At 41.4% G+C, this 23,446-nt stretch overlaps 2 protein-coding genes across 5 annotated transcripts; both read right to left on the reverse strand.

Annotated features, from left to right (window-relative positions):
* Positions 1 to 354: 354 nt before the first annotated feature.
* znf652 (zinc finger protein 652) lies at positions 355 to 18,128 on the reverse strand. Of its 4 annotated transcripts, XM_037088793.1 has the most exons (9): positions 17,985 to 18,128; positions 17,763 to 17,898; positions 15,845 to 15,952; positions 15,387 to 15,439; positions 11,788 to 13,265; positions 8,348 to 8,495; positions 8,077 to 8,192; positions 5,846 to 5,990; positions 355 to 3,851 (listed from the first exon to the last, which is right to left on the reverse strand). In XM_037088793.1, exons 5-9 carry the CDS (start codon positions 12,853 to 12,855, stop codon positions 3,232 to 3,234), a joined length of 2,097 nt encoding a protein of 698 aa, XP_036944688.1. In that variant the 5' UTR covers positions 12,856 to 13,265; positions 15,387 to 15,439; positions 15,845 to 15,952; positions 17,763 to 17,898; positions 17,985 to 18,128; the 3' UTR covers positions 355 to 3,231. The 4 variants fall into 4 exon arrangements, with proteins under 4 accessions (XP_036944688.1, XP_036944686.1, XP_036944687.1 ...); XM_037088791.1 differs by lacking the exon at positions 15,387 to 15,439 and having other exon boundaries at positions 11,788 to 13,358; XM_037088792.1 differs by lacking the exons at positions 15,387 to 15,439; positions 15,845 to 15,952.
* A 1,424-nt stretch (positions 18,129 to 19,552) lies between these two features.
* phb (prohibitin) lies at positions 19,553 to 23,409 on the reverse strand. Its single transcript, XM_037087991.1, has 7 exons — positions 23,279 to 23,409; positions 22,636 to 22,729; positions 21,748 to 21,909; positions 21,350 to 21,492; positions 20,841 to 20,957; positions 20,652 to 20,747; positions 19,553 to 20,555 (listed from the first exon to the last, which is right to left on the reverse strand). Exons 2-7 carry the CDS (start codon positions 22,718 to 22,720, stop codon positions 20,343 to 20,345), a joined length of 816 nt encoding a protein of 271 aa, XP_036943886.1. The 5' UTR covers positions 22,721 to 22,729; positions 23,279 to 23,409; the 3' UTR covers positions 19,553 to 20,342.
* Positions 23,410 to 23,446: the final 37 nt, after the last annotated feature.

Consider the following 23,446-nt stretch of genomic DNA (forward strand, 5'->3'; position numbering starts at 1 on the left):
TAGTCACAAAGAAGAGGACCTTGTCAAATAGCTAAAACAAATAAATCAGCTGTTGAATTTGCAGTGTCATGTGTAGCCAGCAGATGTTTTTTTTATGCCAAGAACCCTGTGACCCTGAAATAGTAAAATAACAGTATTCAAGCTAATCGAGTCTGTGCAGTTGCAGCAGTCAGCTGGAATTTAAGCTTTTCAGCAAAGCCCGGGTGTGAAAGTTAAAGCTGAACCCACTGACCTGCTACCAGGAACAGGTTGTGCACAGTCCTTATTGTTCCACATTTCATGTGTATTCACCTGTCCTTGTTGAGGTTCAAACAGTAAACTCACAGCATTCGAAGATAAAAGGAGGCCCACAAATATGTGATAATCATGGCTACTTGTTTTTACTTCTCAAAGTTAGCAGTCAGTTAAATGAACATTATCAAAAAAGGCCCAACTTTTTCACTTCTCCCCAATCTCCAGATAACATACAAAAAAAGGACAAACCAGGACATTATAAAGCTGCACATTTTGTACCAGATACAATAATAAAATACGCAATGCTACATTAAGTGGTTAAAAATACAAAGGGGAAAGTATATTGATTTTTTTTAAAACATCTTTAAAGAACATACAATGTTATTTTTCTTAACTAGCCAAGAATTTTTAGTAGAAAGTGCATTCTATATAACAAAGAAAGGAGGAGGAGAATCATTCAGCAAACTGAAAGACAGAACAGGACATGACAGAGAGAAAAACTCCATGAAGAGACAGAACAGAAGAATGTATTTCACACATAGCTTGGAGGGGCTAGCGGAAAGTCGCCAAAGCAGGAGGGAGCATCGCTTTCACCTTGAGGGGGAGGTCCATTTTGGAGCATAAGTGTATTTCTTTGAAAAAACAAAAACAAAAAAGGAAATTAAATTTATGCACTAAAGAAATGTCCTGTGTTTGCTATGGTCCCTTCCAAACCCGCCTCCACCCGGGATTCTCCTCCTTTCCTTGCCTAAAAACATCCACTCAAAGTAATCACCTCCATCCTCACCCATGCAGCTGTAACTGCACTCTGTTCCACAATGCATTGTCAGTCCCTCCCTTCCCTGTGCCTCACCCACGCAGCAGTAAAGTGCAGAGAATACACACAAATGAAAAGGCTTTAAAAAAAAAAAAAAAAGACACAAGACAAAGATCCATACTGCAAAATGCTGAAGCACAGCAGTGAACCCGACAGGGCAGGATGATAAGCAAATAATGCAGCGTTATTAAGACCCACAGAAATGTCAGGATAATTGCAGGTCCCAAATTAAAAAAAAAAGAAAATAAAAAAAAGAACAGGGCAAACTAAACTACTGAGCTTAACCACTTCAGACTAAATTCTGCTCATGTCAAATTTACTGCTATTGTCCATCTCAGGTATCCCCAAATATACATAAGTTGGGGCACACTGTGTTAAAGCAGCTTTTGGTACAAGAGCACTGGGGACGAAACTAAAGCATGCTCACATACACTCTCTCACTCACCCTCACCCACATACGCACACACACACACACACGAACCCCAAAGTTGCTCCAACACACACATCTGATAACCCTCAGACTGGGTTGAAAGGCTATCGAAATTCATGCCAAACATTCTCACCATCGGCTATTACATTGATAAATGTAATTTCTAGCGCGGACTCACTCACATGTATGCTTATCTATACACAAGAATTCATAGTATTGGAAACTGTATGACCACTGCCTTTCATCCTGACATTTCCCATCATGTGCTGACAGCAGTATATCTACACTGCAGAACCATTCATTAGCTTAAAACTGAGCAAATTATCAGAGAACATTTAAAAACATCAACATTTGAATGACTCGTCAGCCATCATTTCTGCGTAGGCAACATTCAACAGGTTTAGACACGCGTTTGCCTGTGTTGATCAAAAAATGTCAGTATGATGGCAGTCAAAAAAACAGACCTTTACATTACAAGAACGCCCCACACCAAACCGTGGAATACAGGCTGAGAGGAATATGCATAATTGCGTGTTAAGAACTGTGATGAAAAAGGTCCCAGGCGTGTTTGTATACTGTGTGTGTCAAATGACCTTTAACATGGTAACCCGTATCATTTAGACAGCAGCGAAAGGAAGGTGGGGTCCTGATGGGGCCATGTGTGTGACCCCTCACAGTGGCAGTATTTGACAGTTGTCTGTTATCTGAAAGCATCTGTTTACCAACAGTACTGAAAGCTGAGGTTGCACTGATCACAGTGAGTAAATCAGTGATCACATGGTCTTGTGTGCGTGTGCTTGAGTAAATGTGAGGGTGTTTGTGTGTGTGTGTGTGTGTGTGTGCCAACGGCATGTCCTGCATAACTTGAGTTCTTCATCGTAAAATATCTCACCAAACCTCAAAGATCTGTTCTGTATGACATAATGCATTGCTATTCTGAACATCAAATGGAAAATCAAAATTAAGAAATATATTATGTACTGGAATGGAAAGCACCATTTAACCATGATATGAATCTAGACTATGTCTGGATCCATCGAAACCAATTACAAAACCTGATTTCCAATGTCCTTTACAAAAAGTTCCTGTCTGCATTCCTACTGTTACCTATGGCACTGCATCTTAGACTACTGCTGTTTCCATTTTGACGTAAAGCCTCAGTCTTGGGACAGAGAAAGACTCAACATTCATTTAATATTTCTGCGGGGCTGAGGCTCTGCAGTACAACTAGGACAGGCTGAGTATTGCTATGGGGAGGACCTGCGCAGAAAACAAAAGTCCTGACTGATGTGCAACAATGAGTCAACTTGACACGAGGAGGAAAGTTCAATGACACTGATCGTTGATGATCCATGAAGCCCAGGTAATACAGATGTTGACTTCCATCAGCAGCTTTTGATGAAAATGAGATACTTAACACCCATCAATGTACAGCTAGAGAACTCACACTGATCATTTTGTGTAGATTTCCTACGAAAATGTTCAAGACAAAAAAATTCTAGAGGTTGTAAAATCTTTGTCAGTTGTCCAGGGTATTTAAGTAGGGGTCTTGCTCAAATAACATATGTACTGAAGGTGTATCAGTCTGAGTTACACACACACACACAAATGTGTGTTTGTTTAGCTTGACTGTTTGAAAGGACCACCCTTACATCAGGGGGGCAGCAACTGAGAGACTGAGGCAGGACAATGAGAAGAAGAGGAGGAACAAGGCGCAGTTTGGTGTGGGCCTGCAGAGCTGGAGCACAGTTCAGTGGTGCTGTGGGGCCCCGGGGCCCTTTTCAGGGGGAGCCATGTGGTGAAGGTAACTGCTGTCTTCGTGTCCACAGTGGTTTAGGGGCTCACTCTTGAAAAGGGCAGGGGGTGGGGGCAGGTGGGAGACTGGGGGCACAGCCAGGTGGTGGTGGGGGTGAGGAGGGGCGTGTTGGGGTGCGTTTGAGAGGTGTTGCTGGGTCGTCGCGGGGTGGGGATGATGGTGAGAGGGGGTTGAGTGAAGCTGTACGTGGGAGAATGTGTGTCCCACAGGGCCTCTGGGAGGCATGGGCCCTCCTGTTGGGCTCAGGCCCAAGGGTGCTGAGGTGGTGGCTGGGGTGGCAGCCGAGGGACCGGGACCAGACGATGAGGAGGAGGAGAAGGTGTTGGCAAAGATTCGGACAGGCACAGGTGGGCCGCTGGTCTGCAGAACCACAGGGCTGGTGACCCGGAAACACTTCTCTTTGTGTGCTTTGAGCATGTTGGAGAAGCGGAAGCGCTGGCCACACACCTCGCAGGGATAGGGCTTCTCCCCGGTGTGGGTGCGGCGGTGGCGCTTCATGTTGGGCCGGCTGGTGAAGCTCTTCCCACAAATCTCACAGATGAAAGGCTTCTCTCCTGCACAGATTCACAAACAAAAGCCGGATGTGTGAGGAAGACATGCAGTATCAATCAAAAAGACTGCAGCTACACAGAGAAAATATGATGCATCAAAGTCAAATCCTGTGTTGTGAAAAGGGATGGTTACAAAATTGATTAAAGCTTTTCGAATGACAAAGTTAACTTTTCCCCTTTAATCATTCTCTCTTCAGAGAGCAACAGTTCTCTTTTAAAAATGCAAATAAGTTGCCATCTTGAATTGTGGGTCTTTGCTGTCAACCCACCCACTCCACAGGAAGCTATTACAATTCACACTTTGAGGAGAGGAGATGTGAAATTGAACAACAGCAGCTCCGTTGGAATGCCGCTCTCATTAACCTCCCTCCATGGAGCCACTGAATGTGCCTACCACCACCCACACAGCCATCTATTAACAGGATGCTGAAGGGCTCTGTAAATGCCTTATTCTGGCACGGTAAGTGAAGCTCCTCCAAACCAACTGAATATCAAAAGGTGACAGCTAATGTGCCCGTTTTGTGTAACTGTTATATTTTGCGCCCACTGGAAACCATGAAAAATCTGTGTGCAGTGAACCAAACTTGGGGAGTTTGTGTTGAACATGTGTGCGGACTATTACAGGGCATGACTGGGTGTGTCCCCTCCTGTTTGAGGCTAAATTGGTTGGTAGCAGCCGGGAGAAGAGAGGGTAGTGTAATTACACATTACAAATAGAACCGTGAGCGCCAACGGATAGGAGTGAGTCCACCCACGACAGGCACGGCTGGAAAGTGAGGGACGCACAGGCTGCACTGCTCAGTGGGTCTTAGAAATAGCAGTGCAGCAGGGACAGAAAATCAGAGGGATGTAATACAGCATGTGTCTGGGTAGTCATTATAAGCCACAATATATGCAAGGCCTTTCTTTCATGTAAAACATCCCTCTCATTACAAAAACAGGGCGAAGTCTCTGCGCCTACCACCATAATGTTCACGTTAGAATCGTCCCAAGTCTCTGCTTTTTTAGGCAGTGTTGTTGTTGACTGGCTGACTAACAGAGGCCAGAAACATTGTTCTTGAGCAAGTTCTCATCTCAAAATATTTCCAAATGTTCAAATATGTGTATTTAGATTTGAAACAGACAGAATAAAAACCTTAAAAATATATGGCCTTTAAGACTTGATGAAATAGTCTAAGGGACTATTGTATGAAACCTTTTTGAGTGCAATGCCACAAACGCTGAATAACCTGGTTGTTCTTTGTAATTTACTGGAGCAACGACTATTTACATACTGTAGTTGCTGACAGGAGATGAGCAGAAATGGAGGGAAGACTGATGCCAGAAAGGCGCGACGCCTGCTCCAAACATAGTAAGGCTCAGTTGAGTACTGTCTGGTTAGTTTTCCGCTTTTGGAAAAAAGCTCAAACACTTTTGAGTTGTCACTTTTGATGGGAATGTTTTCTGCGTAACTTTAAATGTTGAAGAAAATTGAAAAAAAAAAAAGTTACATTATGTCATCTTTCTTTTTTTAAGACTTGACAAACCAGTTTGTGGTGTTATTTACTTGAGACTCAACCCTGACTCTTCCTAGACCTTTGTAAGATACAATCTCTGGAAAATCGCCCGGGGAACTAAATTTGAACCTAGTGTTTAGCAGTTCTTGCAGTTGCTACATCAGTTTAAGCTCACAAGTTTCCTCCAAAGCTTTCCATTTTCTACAACTGAAAATGGCTTTAAAACTACAATAAGTTTTTTGCAGTCAAAGAGCAGGTCAGGTTCTTCACTTTTACAAACGGGGGTCATAAAGGGCCATTAGGCTATTGGTTAGAGAGGGCAGACTTGTGTCTGGACGATCAACTCCTATATGATTGGGTCCCTGAAAAAGAGCAACAGTGACAACACAAGCGTCTTTTGGAAATTAAAAAAAGATGCTTTTTCCCTGCATGCTGGGGCAGACACGCTCTCCTGCTGATGGGTGCATTTTGAGAAACAAAGCAAAACTTTCGTTCTCTCACCTGTGTGTGTTTTCATGTGCTCATCAAAATACTGTTTCATGTTGAAGTCTTTGCCACACCATTGGCACATGAACTGCTTGTGTCCGATGTGAATGCTCATATGGGAGCGCAGCTGGTACTTGTACTGGAACCGCTCGTCACAGTTCTGCAGTTCAACAGAAACAACAGAGGCATTCAGACAACATGCACACACCGGGTCAGCACAAAGAAACATTCGCACATATGTGCAGACACACAAACATTCTTCACATGCACCTCTTTCTATATATGTCAACTTGGTGGAAATAGCTTTAACTTGAAATGTTTTTTTAAGCATGGCAGGTTTACAGATTTTTTGGGATCTTATTTTCAGATACACTTCTGTGATGTAGCATCTATACACTATTATTTTTACACGCGAAGAGCCATCCAGGTTACTAGGACAGGTCTGATTAGGTAGAAAAGTGGGGAGTACTTTCTTTTAGTTAGTTTAGCTTTGATTATTGTGTTTATGAAGAGGCCCTGTTTAAGATAATGTTAAAAATGGCAAAGAAATAGGGCTTCTCCAGATGTCTAGTTGTGTTTACAAGATTCCTTTTAATCCCTTAACCTGATAAAAGGAAGCAGGTCTCTTAATTATATATACATATAAATGTGAAGAAATAAGGTTACCACATATTTTGGTACATGTAGCCACACTTTATGTTTGCATTATGAGGTGTTCTTGGTTTGGTATTTTTCCTTCAGTGAGATATTTATAATCTCAGTGACACCACCTGGCTAAATAAATACCTATGGGAAAAAAAACCTGAAGTTTCCATAAGACCACTAAGAGGAAAGGCCTATACATTTCATAGACCCTTAATACGTATATAATCGCATGTTACAGTATAGGATGACTTCAAACATTTCATTAAAGCAGCTCCACCCAGACACACATGTTCCCTGTGTCCCATGCATTCACATAGCTGGACGTTAAAAGTCATCGGGTGGGAGTGAAGCGCCATCTGTCGAATTCCTCTGAATTAGTCAGGAAATCTTGACACATAAAGTGACAAAACGCATCCATAAAAGATGTTGGTTAAAGCCCCCCAAGCTCTGAACATCAAGCTCTCTATTTATCTTGGTGAATTCCAGTTAATTGGTGACACTGTGTATATGTGGTTCACTAATATTTGACATGGTCAGACATTAGCTTCTCTGTATGACATAACTGTCCCATGAATATTCAAAATACAGCAGGATGACGACCCCGCCTCCCCCCTCACACACACTATTTTAGGACGCCCACAAACCACAAGGCACAGATGCTCCTCTGCTCAAACTAATGAGTGAAAACTACCTTGAGGCCAGCCACTCTCTCAGTACTGCATTCAGCTCAAAATAAACGCATTACAAAAGGACAAGCAAGAAAGATGGTGACATACAGGTGTGTCTGTGTGTGTTTATGACCAACAATAACTAATGCACACAATCGCTCCAGTATGTCAACATCATACAGGTTCCAACACATTTTTTCAAGGGCATTTCAGGCAGCAAAGAAAATTAAACCATTACTGCCAGGAGGGACACTCATCGTTCAACTGAGGAATTCAAGCTGCTTAATGCTGTAATGTCTTCTTGGGAGCCGTCTTGTTGAGTTTGGTTTGTAACCCTTCTTCCATGCCACGTGACGGCAGACAAGACAAATAATATCCATACAGCTCGAACACTCCTCTTAGAGATAATGACAACACACAATGACTATGACAATATGATCAGTTTGCCCAGGGAACTTTGTTTAAGGCGCTCTCGTTCCTGTTTTTGGAAGACTCTTAATTTACTGTCAGAACTGTTGCAAACAAGTCAGTTTGCGGTTTACATCCATGTCTGTGTGGTCTCATAGAATACTGTATATCGAGTTAAGACCTACAAGAAAAACAGTTTCAATGTCTGAAGTAAAGATTGGTGTCAATAAATCAGTAACTAACAAAATATGAAATATGTTCTCAATCTCTTCGGTTCTTGAGCATTTATGATGTTGAATCATGACTAGAAAAGTGTTTTTTGCACAACAACATTATGATGTCACAGTGAAGCTGACCTTTGAACTTCGAATAATGACTTAAATGATAAAACAATGAACAAGATAGTCGGACATTAGGAAATTAGAAATTCCTTCGCCTTCTATTGACCAATGGTCGCTGCTCTAATCTGGATTAGAAGAATATGGGATATCATGTCCGAAGAGGGAAACAATGCGTCAGTCTTACCTCACAACGGAAGGGTTTCTCTCCAGAATGCTGGAGTGAGTGAACTTTTAAAGACATGCTGCGTTTAAACGACTTCCCACATGTCTCACAGGTAAATGGCATGTCCTTAGTGTGAGCTGGGTTTGGGGGGGGGGGCAAGAGAAAGATAATGAGGGAGAAGGAAACATGAGACAACAGCATACACCTGATTGGGTCAACATTAAAAGCAAAAATCTAAAATCAGAGAAAATTATGAAAAACATGTGGTAGGAAAGAAAAGGCCACTACTTACCAACCATGTGCTTACGGACATGAGCCATAGTGTAGAACTTTTTCTCACAGATTTCACATGAGAACTTCTTTTCTGCATAGCCGTGCACAATCTTAATGTGCTCATGCAGTGACCACAGCTTCTTAAAAGACTTGTTGCAGGAGACGCACTAAAGGACACATACAGGTAGAAAAACATTTTGATTAAGCTTTTTGTTACTATAAATCTGAGATACAAAACAAAATCAGTCAGCACTGAGATGGTTACCAAAGGTGTTTCATTGTACTCCAGCTCCCTCTGCTGGAAACATTTATATATATATTTTTTACAGTGGGTCTAATTTCCTGATTTCCCACTGGAGATCTTCTGATGACAGTCAACATACTAAACAGCTTAGATGCCACTAGAGAAGAAAAACACATTTCAACAATACTTATTAGGCCTCCTGATGTTATTACCGATTAAAATCATAAACTACAACACTTGTGTGAAGTATTCAACCCCCTTAGATACTGATCATCAGACCTCCGCAAAGGACAATACTGCATTCTCCTATGATATGCAAAGCTCCAAGGCAAAACAACCGAATTATCAAAACTGAATCCAAAAAAGTTGGGACGCTGTGTAAAACATTAATAAAAACAGAATTCTATAGTTTGACCTAAATACAATTTAATACAGGAGGATATTTATTGTTTCAGCTGATAAACTTAAGTGAGAAGACCCATCGTGTCTTAACCTTTTCCCAATCAGGGTTGTATTTCAAAAGACAGTTGAATTTTGGGGAGATGAAGGGTCTTCAGCTTGGCACAGATAAGTTTCCAAAATATCACTCACGGTCATTACTGTAGAAAGTTCATACTTGGATATGACTTACAGTGTAAGGACTTGCAGGCTATGTATGTAATTGGGTCTCCACAGCCACACCTTAGTTTGAAAACCAATGGGTTGTGTCAATGTTACAACTGTCCATGTTCACAAGAAACCAGTGACCCTGAGGGCTCCTTGGAAAAAAGCTTTTTGTATGAACACGTGTCAGCTTCCCCATATCAAGACTGAATATTTGAAATGGTTTGAATACTCATTGTTTGCAGTATCTATACTCCAGTACTAGCTGTGGTTTTTTTTCGCTCTCCCCTCTGACAGCAAGTTGACACATGCACCACTGTATTGCTCACACAGACGCGTCTCCTCCAGAGGCAAATTAACTTTGATGCTGTGCTTCAGACACAGTACAAAAGTCTTGTCATATTTCACTTTGAAGACAAATCTGCACTTTTATGGCCTCAAGGTTGTTACAATTTTTACTTGAGGTTTGAATATTGATATTTCCAAGGTATTGTATCAAAGTGAGAAATGCCACGTGACAACACTACCCGAGAGGATTACTGTTCCCCATGAATGTGAATTGTGATATAAAGTCATTATATTTCTACAACTGACTACGTTCTGCCATAACAACTTTACTACCATCTACTGGATTTTAAGATGTATAGCATTTATTCCTCCAAGGACAAATGCATTTTCTGGCAATATTGACAACATTAAAAAATAATTATTGTACAAGAATACAGTTTTAGAAAACAGGAGCTACTTGGTGGAGATTATTGCATGCTGTAAGTATTCAAATTCTGTTTACGTTGCTATTGAAGTAAGTTTTATAATAAATTTACATCTGTGTGGATCAGTTGATATCAGCTGAGGCACTGTTATTTTTCTAAATAAATAAGATAAAGAAATAAAAACACCAAAACCAAAGAATTAATCCAATTAGATGGGCAGACAACTTCTGGTTTTGGTCTTATCATTTCAAAGAGACTTCTACTTTGTTTATGACTCCCACATGCCTTCGGGCAAATCTTAGCCAAGTTATCATGTGAGCTTTTTTCCCTCAACAGTGTCCTTCTCTTTTCCACTACTATAAAACTGATTCAGCACTGGGGAAACCATTGTGTATACATGGCCTCCCATCTCAGCCATGAACCCTGGAGCCCAGTCAGAGCTGCCATAGGCCTCATGAGTGTTTTTAATCACACAGATGTAGAGTTTTTGAAGTCAAGACAGGATTTACACAGAGCAATATATTTTTAAAAACCTGATTTTTAAATTAGCTCATGGTACTCTGTGCAATATTCATTCATTATATGCTCTTGACTGACTGACTAGTTGTAAAACCTGCCAGATGTGTATTGAACCTAACAATCATTTTTCACACTGATTCAACAATGTTGATCTCAATTTAGCTAATAATGTAGATAGAAAAGTTGGTAAATGACTGAAGAAACAGTTGCGTGTCTCCCATCTCAGCCATGAACTCAGAAAATCCATCAGTGCTGCCACAGGCCTGTTTGCAGCATGCACCAAGGACTGTTTTAGTGTATCAGTGAAACACATGGTGAGCACTTATGAAATCACTTCCTTTTGTTATAACTGCACTAAATTGTTATCAATCTGATTATCTTTTTTCTGCTGATCAACTGCTGCTGCTCATCTCAACTATGTTAATTCACTTATTAATAAAGCATGAATATATCCAAAGAAAAGATCAATTTCATTGACACTGTGTGTCAACATCCCTCAAGAAACGTGCTAAAGATGCAAATCAAGTTCAGCAAAACAGGGCTAAATTGAGCTACTCAAAGCAGCCATATGACATGTGAGGTTGAAGACACTGAATCACCACTTTCAGTTTTGGAGAAGTAAAACCAAATTGCATCCACAACTGATACCATCAAAGACAGCAGGCGACAATATATTCTTTTAACTTTTTTTTCTCCTATGTGTGATTAGTTTGAGAAGGTCTGCGTGAGAAGTGCTCAAGTCTGCCTTCACATTTCAGTCTCTTAAGAGGTTATGTAGTAGGTCTTAAATATAGTAATTCTCAACTGAAAAAGACCGTCATTAATAATAAAAAAAAAAATTGGTGAGAAATTGCTCGGCCCAGAAACAAAACCAACGTGTTAGTTTTATTTCACACTCACATCTCAATGTCAGTATTTCTTTCTTCTTTTGAAATCAGTATAAGAGGAAGTACAACTGCATTATTCAAATATCATCGCCATGACAGGTGCAATGTTGCTTGCTTGTTTTGGACAAAAGAGTCCTGTGGTGGTGCAAAGGAAGACATATTTGTTTGATACATACCCCAACAAATATCAAATGACTAAAATTTTTGTGGATTTACTTTTCACTGAAAAATTGTGGAAGCAGAATTGTGATGCAAAAAAACACATTTCATACTAATTTTGAATCACATCAGAACCATAAGGTCTATCAAAATAATCACAGTATTATTTTTCCCCCTGGTATCAAATGTTGACTGCACTCAGTGGGGGAAAAAGGTAAATTGTTCTGGGTTGCTTTAAAACTTATCCAAGTTAAGATGTTAGCAAATAATATGGTGAACTGATTAATGTAAATGTTAATTTGAAAGAGTAATTACAGAGATTTGATTGCTTTACCTGGATGTTCTTCTCGCAGTCAGTCTGCTGGTGTAAGGCCAGCTCACTCTCCAGGACAAACTTTTTGCCACACTTGTCGCAAATCTGCATCCGCCTGTGTGTGACGTTCATGTGCTTCTCCAAGTACCAGCGCGTGTTAAACACACGGGGACACTTCTCACACGCCAGCATCTCCTTCTCCTCCGCCTCTGCTTTCCCTCCCGTCGTTGTGGAACCGGCAGACGACTGAGCTGATCTGACTGACCTGCGCTTGCTCTTTGGAGGCTCCAAGCACTTCCGCCGGCCCCTGGTGGTCATTCCAGCCGTGGCAGTGCTCAGAGCTGTTCTCAAGCTTTTTCTCCGAGGCTGACTGGGAGCTGCTGTGCTACTAGCACCCCGACGGGCCCTCTTTGACCTTGTTCTTCGACTCTCAATCTCATCTTCCTCGTCGTCTTCTTCCTCCTCGTCCTCCTCATCTTCTTCTTCATCATGGCTGTCCTCCTCCTCCTCCTCTTCCTCCTCCTCCTCATCGTCATCGTCTTCATCATCGCTGCCAGCTCTCTCAGAGTCATCAGCTGTGGTTCCAGTTTTGTTGTCCCCCTTGGACACATGAAGTGTTTGGTTGTTCAGGTTAACCTCGACGATGATCTGCTCACGCTTGAAGCCCTCCTCCTGCCCATCCTCCTCCTCCTCCTCTTCCTCACCCTCTTCTTCCTCATCATCCTCATCATCTTCAGAGTCTTCAGAGGTGCCGTCGTTGCCAGCCTGGGACCCCTGCGTCCCCACCTCCTGCCCTGCTCCTCCCTCCCGGAAATACTGCTGATGTTGCTGTGGAGTCACATGTTGAGTGGGCAGCTGACCAATGTTCTGATCTCCCATGGATGTCTTGGCTGCCATTTTATTGTCCACTAACACAGAATAAGGCTTACCACCAACCTCCCTCTTATAAAGCTTGCCTGTCAGGTCCAGATCTGTGTTGGTGGAGTGAAAATAAGACTGGGACACTGGCACCCTCCGTCCTTCCTCCTGTGACATCCCGCCAAGGCTGGGGATGGAAACCTCTTCCTTGAGGCTCTTGCAGGATTTCATGAAGAGGGAGCGGGAATGGAGTTGGTGCGAGTACAAGGCAATGGAAAAGATTAACTGCTATGGTGCCTAGGTAGACTCGCCTACTCTACAAGGAGGGGCAGGGGACGCCACACCAATCCCCCACCCTCCTTCTACTGAAGAGACAGGAAGGAGGGGATGAGGTGACAGACAGTCAACCTGATTCAAACAGAGCATCCATGCTGTCCGAGGTAGGAAATGGAGTTGGAAAGACATACAATCGGTTCCCAGTTTTGTTCCATATGCTTAAGAATCAAACTCAAAGGCTCAGTGTCTTTGATGCTGAACATTTGAAGCTAATTTCCTCTTGAGTTAGTATGTGGGGCGCAGGCAGCTGCCAAGAGTCAGTTTCTCTGAAGGCTGCAGCCCAGCAGGATGCCAGTGTTTTCAAACTGCAGAGCAGATAAAGACGAGCTGAATGTCAGACATGGGACTGCTGTTAGGATTTCTGTGTACTGCTTGAAGAGCCATTTACAGTGCATTACCTACGAGATCAGACAGAGAACAAACAGGGAGAAACACAGATGAGATTAGAAAAGGTTGCTCTTCCGCTGCCTTGTTGTGTCACACGAGAGTTGAACTGAAACTACAGCCATATTGTCAAGGTTTCAACACTGAGTGGCACATTTACCCGCAAATGTTTCAGTGTTGTGTGTAGGAGTCAAAACCACAGTGATCACGAATGAATGCGAGTTCAATTTCAAAAGCGGAGAATTCAAAATATGTCAAGACCACAACTAAAACACCTCCCTATGAAATATATGCAGATATACCTTGCTTTTGAGGGTGACAAACAGCATATTTTCAACAACAGAAAAACAACAGGATACGACTGTTGAGGTCTAATGTATAAAAAGGTGCATCATGTCTTCTTAAAGATGGTCTGTTAAAACTGTTCACCCCAGTCTTAGAGCAGGAAAATCTTGACCATTGACCCCTCAGTATGTACTGCCTATGTACCTGCCTAATATGTACTACGCTGACCTACAATCTGAACCTTGAATCTTAAATAATAATTGCTACAGTCAAAAACTTCACTCAATCATAGTTATATCTGACATCTTTCCAGTGGTGATCATGCTGATGATAGCCCACAATAGATCAGAAGATGTATCCTGTGCGAGTGCGAGAGTTTTGCCTATTTTTGATCCTTGCTTTTACCGTACGCCCATTATATCATAAAGGTTTTGAAGAAGTGAGAGTTGTTATTTTATAACATCTTTTCAGTGCAACATTTAGTCCAGCTGATAAAAATGACTGCTGCAAAAACACCAAACTTGATGGTGTAGCACTGATTAAACTAAAGACTGCGAATCTTTTTGAGCAACAGACACCAACTTGCACACACACCTCCCATTGACTGTTAGAGAGCATAGTGTAACCACAGCTCTGGAGCTTCTACTGCAAATATAACCACAGGAAACTATATTTCAACTTTTCAATGAAGCCTAAACACTGCGCAGTTTGAAACCTGCAATAAGATACTCATGCTGATGTGAGTTTAAGATGAAATGGACAGTGCAAATTCAATTATATCTATTTTCTACTCTCTTTTATGTTCTTGACTTTGCATACATCTATGCTGGCGTGTCCCCGGCTGACAGTTGGTTGACCTCGAACAACCTTACACCCTACTCTCAAAAATGAGTGTGCACTAGGGTGGTTTGCTCACTAGAAAAACCTCCCTGAGCATGAAACAAAAAACACATTTCCTTTCTTGGAGATGCAAACATCCTCTCTTCTGTGTCTTCACAAATGTCTTAAGCTTTATTTCTTCGAAAACACAACGGTCCACCAACTACAAAGCAAACATAAACAGGGAGAGGGAGGGACTTTCATAATCAAACACCCCCCCCCGCCAACCCACGAAGGCTACTTTGTTCTAGTCTTTAATTTGTCTTCATAATTAATATGAAAGGGTTTGCCGGAGTGCCAGGAAAAAAAGAGCGAGGGTATCAAATAAGGGTATCATTAGGAACGTGATCAGTGTTGAGCCTGATAATTTTGACAACTGCAATCACAACGGTTGATCACAATTTGAAAAAAGTTATCTTTTTCCACTGACTTTTTCCTGAGCAGTAATTGTCACCTAAAAAGTGTTGTTTTCATCTTACTACAGTCCTCATAAATACTTTCAAAAGGGGGTTCAAAACAATCTATTCAATCTGAATAGATGCTGCTTGAAGTTATCAGTAATAAAACCAGTTTTCTTCGAGACATAGAGGGATATCATTCATTATTCAACTTTATTCAGAGATAATTTTTTTGCGCATTTCAACAGCACTCATCTGAAATTAAGTTTGAATTCTTTATTATTGTGATTATCTTTCCTGGTGAACCATAAACTGATTTTCCAGTTCCTCCTGCAACTTCAAGTCACTTTAAAAAGAAAAAAAAAATCAAGAATGAAAGCAGATGTAGCTGGAGCTAAATTGTGGTCTTCCAGTTTTGCAAGACAGAGTGAGCGCCATTTTAGTAGAATTTGACTATTCACACTTTCTGTAAAGACACACCTGTCTTCCTGCGCATGCTGACTCTGATCCTTTCTGAGAATTGGACAGCAGCTCTGAAAGCATTAAGACCACAGGGGGAGGGTGAGCTCTGCACTGACAGAGCAACTCAACTCACATGGCAGTCTTAGACACAAAGCCAAATAGATTATCCTCAGCTGGATGACAGAGGAATATAAATTGCATGAGAAATCACTGCATGAACCTGACTTAACATGTGATCAGCGGGTTGAATCTTTTTTTTTTAGCACCTGTGTTTAAACTGACCTGATGTTAAAAAGGTTTTTAAATTCTCTAACCACAAATTAAAACTAATCAAATGCACTAAATTCACTGATTTATATAGAAAAACACATGTGCAAATAAACAAACACACAGCGTAGTTATGTAACCTGTATTGAGTAAAATCCTTCCAGGCACTTATCATTATCAACGATGAGTCATTTCAGAGTTTCACTCACAGTGAAATAATGCAGTACTTTGATGTGGGAATCAAGTAGAGCGCAGACTTCTCAATATCACTGGTAATTAGTCTTCACAATCACCTTGTTGAATTAGGGAGGTCAAACCTATTGGAGAGGAAGATGATTTGTGACTGCCCCTTTTTTTAAAGTCTGGACGACTTTCAAGGATGAACTTTGCCCCATGGCACAAAAAAAGATAAAAGTGCATACACAAATGTCTCTCTGACAGCCCATTTAAGTAATCCACGGCATTACTAAATTCCCAGAGAATTCAAACTTTCTGCAACAATAACCAATTTACGGACTTCCTCAATCACGCTATAGAGAAACCAAAATGAATTTCATATAGGGTAAGCCACAAAGCCAGCCTTATACCGGATAGATGCTACTGTGGCTTATGATTTGAATGACACAGGATGGGAACTGTAGTGCAAAGGCACTATGAACCAACAACATTAAATGGTGCAAGCATTCGCAAGCACTTGTCTTGTGACAGTAAAGAGGATGAGACCTCTGGAGCAGCCAAAATGTGTCACGTTGACCTCTTAGTATACAGCAGTGCTCCTCAAATCCACGCTCCCTCTCAGGTCTAGACTTTAATGAGCTTTCCCTTTCGCAGCTTGCAGAGGACCGTGTGAGGGTTCACATTCCTCACTCTGTCCAAACTCATAAGACCTTAACCAGCTCACTGTGTGGTGCACTGCGGGGGTGCTCCACGCCTCTGTAGGCATTTGGCCCTAAAGCCCATAATCGGGTCATAGAGCAGTACCTGGTGTTTTTGGTCTGGTATAAATCATCTGAGGGGGGTCATCATAGAAATGTGGGGGAGTATCATCTCAGCCCCAAGTTTCTGCAGGGAGAAAGACGCTGTCCAGTCCGATAGCAGTCCCCTGATGATCACTACTGAGAAATCTTTGTTTTAAAGGTATATTTAACATACATGCGGACATTAAACCTGGTACTTATATTTAGAAATTGTACTGAAACATGAGAGAATACAACAGAAGGACTGGGGTTTAACGAGCTTACTATTTCTGGCAAACGAGGTGACGACGTGCCAAACCAGCATTATGCATTATTTTGGGAAGCATCACAAGATATAGGGCAGCAGCCAGTTTCCTAATTTAATAGAGCTACTACTGTTTTCAGCTAACATGACTTGGAGTTCACATTGCAATGTGAATAAAGCAAAGAAAGGGTTAAAACCAAAAGGCAACACAGTCCGCCGAGCAGCAGTAACACTGTGCAGGCCTGGCCAACTTAGGCTACTTAGCAAGCTAGCACTACTCCATAGGTACTAACCTACATACACATGACAAGCTAACTTGGCTACATTAGCTCAAGGTGCAGACATTAGATATTTTAGTGTTGTTAGCTTTACTCAGCCACTAAACAATCATATTACCCTACGCACGCCATACCATCCACAGGCTAGCATGCATTAGCTAACAACAGAGAGAGGACTTTCACTTTTTTTAATCCCAAACCGCCCAGATTGAGGCTAGTTAGCTTAAAGCTAACACCAACGTAAGATATGTAGCACTAACGTTTACACTTTATTTCGGTGTTGCACTTTGAAGGGGGGAGTGTGACAGTTATCGGACCCGCACGAAGCGGGACGAGAAGCCGGTGTCACGCTTTGTTATCGATGTCTCTCTCTCGTACTGCACGGCGAGAAGCGCCGCTTTCCCTGACAAAACCCTTCGGACTGCTGCACGGACAAACCCACTCAACTCGACACTGTCACAAAGTCAGCGCTAGCTCGGCTCGCGGACAATCCTCACGGCAGCTCCGGTCACCGGCTCCCGGCGACCTGCGTGTGCTTCCCCCGGCAGCTGCCGCGCTTGTCACGCATGTAAGTGCACAAAAATTGAAGTTACACGGCAACATTTTGCGGTGGCTTTAGCTGGCTTACCTTCTGTCGAGAGCGACCTCCCTCCTGCGTTCGTGCAATCAGAGTTGCACAGATTCGGGGTTGCACGCGCACTTCTTTCGCTCGCTCTCCCTCTACATCGGCGGATGTGCATGGAGCGAGGCGCAGCGCTGAAGATCTCTGTGTGTGCAAAAATAGAAAAATTTAAAAAAAAAAAATGCGGGAGATTGTGTGTTGGTGTGCGGTGTGGCGCTGCGGAGATACCTGCGCACCGGTGTCCTCAGCCCCGCTACGTGGCCCGGCCAAGCTCTCGCGCGTACCACCGCCGTCCCGCGCTCATCTCAGGCATCCAGGCCGCTGTCTGGGCAGGCGCGCGGCGGCGTGTCTGGGTCTGGATCCTCCAAAGCAGACAGGGCACGGTGCGCGTGCACGACGAGCTCAGAGCCTTGATTGATGAAATAATAATGATACCCCGGGGGCCGTTTACAGCCCTCGCAGGGAAAATCATGCAGGAGTAATGAATTAATACTATTTTTACCATTCATTAGGACTCTCTAATACTGAGGAATTTATTCTGATTAACCACTGATTATCTCTATATAATACTGTGGAATTTATTCTGATTAAACATTCAATATTACACTGTAATACTGTGGAATTTATCCTATTTAACCGTTAATTATTACTTTGTAATACTGTGGAATTTATCCTGTTTAACCATTAATTATTACTTCGTAATACTGTGGAATTTATCCTATTTAACCATTAATTATTACTTTGTAATACTGTGGAATTTATCATATTTAACCATTAATTATTACTCTGTAATACTGTGGAATTTATCCCTATTTTACCAAAATTATTATTCTTTAATATTGTGGAATGTATCCCTATTTTACCATTAAGTATTATTCTTTAATACTGTGGAATATATCCTATTTTAGAATTAATTATTATTATTTAATACCATGGAATTGATTCCAATTAACCATTCATTATTATTCTTTAATACTGTGGAATGTGTCATATTTAACCATTAATTATTATTCTATAATACTGTGGAATTTATCTGATATAACCATTATTTATTATTCTTTAATATTGTGGAATTTATCCTATTTTACCATTAATTATTCCTCTTTAATACTGTGGAATTTATCCTATTTAACAATTATTATTACTCTTTAATACTGTGGAATTTATCCTATTTTACCATTAATTATTACTCTTTAATACTGTGGAATTTATTCTGATTAACCATTGATTATTACTTTTTAATACTGTGGAATTTATCCTATTTAGCAATTATTATCAGGCATTAATACTGTGGAATTAATATTTTACCATTAATTATCACTCTTTAATACTGTGGAACTTATCCTATTTAACCAATAATTCTTTAATATTGCAGAATGAATGATATTTTTACCTTTAATTATCTCTCTTAATACTGCAGTATTTATTCTGTATTTACGTATCCCATTTTTACCATTAATTCAAAGTGGCACTATGTAGTTATTGAGAGTAAATTCAAATGCATACATCTGTAATATATAATAAATTGTTAACTGTTGCCGAATGGAAGTTTCAATTGTCACCAAATAGCCATGCCATTTGTTTTCTTCATTCTTTTTCTTAAACAAGACAATGGTGATAAACTGTTTTATCCATTTTGAACAATTATACTGAAGGGAAAAACAGTTCTGTTCCTCTTTTGCAGTATTTTCTCAAAAAGCAATTACAATACTCCCTCCTGTGGTGACTGCTGCTGATCACACTCAATAGAAAATACTGTATATTCACTTCTAAGGCTTTATACAGAGCCTGACCACTGGCAGGTAGAAAGACAATTTTATTGAGTTGAGCCATTTCTTAATCATAGGGTTTTTACGTTTTCTTCACACAAGCTACACACACAGCGAGGACTGTAAAGAAAGAAGGCTCATCCTCTAGCATCCAACAAGCACATTCCAGTTGTTTGGGTTTGTGTTTATTATCCATGACAAAATAATTTACTAGAAGCAGAAATATTCTAGACAATTAATCCTCTGGCAGATCAGAACACACAGAGAAGTTAGGTCATATGAATAAATCATCTCTAGTCAGTTATGTCAGTGAATCCAAAGGAGAGCCTTTCATTACAGATTTGAATATAAGCAGTTACACAATTTGAGGACACTTTCCTGCACAACACTGACGGAGTTACGGGATTTATCATCCAAGATTTATTATCTTTGAAAGATATCAAAAATGATTTTCCTCGGATGGTAAAATCACTGTTGCTTTTCACACATGCAGTGCTCTGAATCACAATGTAGCAAAGACTAATCTTTAGAGAATTTACTGCATTGTCACTTATTTTCAAAATAAAGTACTAGATATAGGTTACCCTCCACTTCCTCACACATGGGTGGACTTAAATGTGTCCATCGCAGACCTCTCACTTTGTCTCCCACCATGCTGCTATCAGCAGAGCCCAGTCCAGAGTTGGTTAGAGAAAGAGTGGGAGGAATGTGTGTGAAGTTGGGAGTCCTTTATTGAATCCTCCAACCACCCCTTCCACGGCCCATGTGATGGCTGGTGACAGCGAGAGTGGGGTAGACGTGAGGTGAGATGTTGTCATCACTGGGGCAACTGAAGCAATGTGCCCTGTCCTGAGGGTAAGTAAGTGACATTGCGGGAGCGGGAGAGCTGGAAAGCGATGTCTTCAGCTGCCTCTAGCTTACGTAGTTCTACCAGACCATCACCAGCCTCCATCAGGGAGTTGGCGATAAGCAAGGCAGCCTGGGAATCTCCCTCTGCTGAGATGATGGCCGCTTGCTTCTGTTGCTCTGCCTTAAAAGGATAAAAGAAGATTTGGTGAGCTGCTTCCACCTTTTCCAAATAGAGACAACATCTGTCATACCTGGATGATCTCTGTGTTAAAAATACCTTTTCTACAACGAAACGGGCCCTCTCGGCCTCCTGCTGAGCCACCTGCTTCATCTCGACAGCCTCTGTGAATTCTTTGCCAAAGGTCAAGTGTGTCTGCAAGAACACAATCCAATTAAGTCTCCAAGTCAAAATCCAACTGAAAAGACAGAGTAGGCATTGCTACAAAATTTGCCAGCAGCTTCATACCAGTGAAACGTCATCCAGGATGAGGCCGAAGGTGGAGGCTCTTTCTGTAAGGTCTTCGCTAACCTGCCGAGAGACTAGCTCTCTCTGGGTAATGAGCTCACCAGCATCAAACCGAGCCTGTAGAAAAAGATACAAGCAGGTTTGTTCATCAGCTCACACGTAACAAAGCTTTTTGTCCACTTATTTTTTATTTGAATAATTTCAAACTGCTGAACTTCTAACCAGTGAATATCCTAAAAAGAGTTAAGATACAGCCCAGTTATTTATAAATCTTTTTTTTGTATAAACATGTTTTGCAGGTCTATATTTGCAGACAAAGAATAAAACCATGTGTTAATATGGATAAAAATTCCTGGTGACATCTGGCCTTTACTTAAAACTCAACATTTATCCACTTAATAGAAAATACCAAAATATACATTGTGTTTTCCTTCAGTCTAAAAATACCAAGATATAAATATTGGTTGCCCAGCCCTAATCTGTATTAACTCTTCTGGGCTGATACTCACCACTACAGACTTTAAAACTTCTGTGGTGATGGACGGCAGGACTCTCTCATCATAGTCCTCACCAATACTGGTGAAGATGCGTGGCAGCTGGCCGGACACCGGCCGGAAGAGGATACGCAATGTGATGTTTACATTCTGCAGATCTGTGTGGGAAATCATAACACTACAAGTCATACTGTTTGTTATAACTTATAAATGCAATGTTAACATAGATAGCATTGTTAGATAAGAATGTTAACCATGTCATCTTGTGTTTCTACTAATTCAAATAAGTACAGCATTTTCAAGAGGTCACTGATCAACAAACCCACTTGGTTAACTCAGCCTCAAGTGAGACAGAGTGTGTTTGAAGAAAAGTGAGAACATCATCATAGCCGATCAGTAGATGGATCATGTACCTTTGCTGCCTGTGATGACAGGCACGTTGCGTGGACGGGAGCGGCAATCAAAGATGATAGGTTTCTGCACCCAGGGAATGAGGAAGTGGGTCCCTTCACCAACAACGGCATCTTGTACTCCTCTGAACCGGTCAAATATCACAGCCCGGTGCCCTGCATCAACTGTAGCATAGAGGATAGTTAGTCTCACCTACCCAAAGGTTTGAGTATACAGTGTGCAGGTTTTTCTATATAGTTTATGTATCTACAGCTTTTAAACATTGTGTTGTGTTTGTGTTATTTTAACCAAGGCAAACAAAGATAAAACCATGATTGGTTAAAATCACATGAATTACATTGCAGAAGTGCAACAGGATCCTACACCCCAGTTATCTGGCTTGTTATGGTAATGTTTTTGTAAGCATGATCCCAAGTGGGAAGCACCACATATACAAAAAACACAAGCAAACAGAAACACTGCAAATCATACCACAATTTAACAAAGTTACACCACAGTGGAGGTTTCCAGAGACACTGAAAACATACTAGATGAATAAACTCTGATGAACATGCTAATAATTAGCATGCAACCTTGAATTAACAAGCTGGATTCATTGCAAGCATCACTTGCACTGAGTATTTGTTAATTTTCTATAGGAGACTGCTGCTTCTTTGTAAATGTGGAGTGTTTCAAAATGTGCAGTGCATTTCTCTACTTTATAAACTGCGAAAATATGTTATCTTTTCTTAATGCTGCCTCGTTGTTGTCAAATGGTTAGAGACCCTGCAGTGTTCAAGGACATGTGGATCACTTGTCCGGAGGGGGGAGCAGGTGATTCGTAATCGTCGTAAGGTAACCACCACTATCCTTACACTAGAGTGTATGGTATGCAACTGACCAGCACCTACCATTGAAAAGCGCAGAGTTCACAACACCTCCACCGATGGCGAGAGCCACCCCCAACTTCCCGATGGACTCGAACAGCTTGGCCATGACAGCAATCTGTTGGCAATGAAAATGAGACAAAATGAATCAGTACACATAACCAATATTATCCATACGCAGTGTAACCAATTTGAGTGTAACTGGAGGCACCTGGAGAGCCAGACTAAGTCCTTCTATCCAGTAATAGCTGGCTCCGGCCTTGGCTGAGAAATGCCAAGGCTGTGGGTGGTAGCTACTTAGCTCTCTCGTTAGCATTAGCTTATCAACTAAATAAGGGAGCTGCCAAGCTAAGCAGACTTAACAGAGCACTGTAGTTTACAGCTAATTACATTTAAACAACACATACAACAGTACAAATGTATTACAAAAAGAGAAAATGACACAGCGTGTTATAGCCAAGTCCAAAATCGCACGCCGGGTGGTAGTACGCATGTCATTTGTCGCTGATGGACATGTTCGCCTTACTCAACACTGTGAAATCATGTAATTTGTCGATGACTGATGAAAAACGTGTCCAGTTTGCGGTGCAATTATGGCTCCAACCACGTTTGGCTATACAAATAAGTATTTTCAATGTCATAAAACACACTGCATGTTATAACTCACCTCAGTTTTGCTCAGATGTCTATGACCTCCACCGGACACGACGTACAACACATGAAATACCCGCACCACAGCGCATGCGCGCAACACGTAACAACGTAGCCTCCGATTGGACAAAGGACGGACGTCTTCTTCTGCGGCTTATTTCGAGGTGTTCGCATTCAGTGTAAT

This window comes from Acanthopagrus latus, chromosome 23 (assembly GCF_904848185.1).
Source record: "Acanthopagrus latus isolate v.2019 chromosome 23, fAcaLat1.1, whole genome shotgun sequence".
NCBI lineage: Eukaryota > Metazoa > Chordata > Actinopteri > Spariformes > Sparidae > Acanthopagrus > Acanthopagrus latus.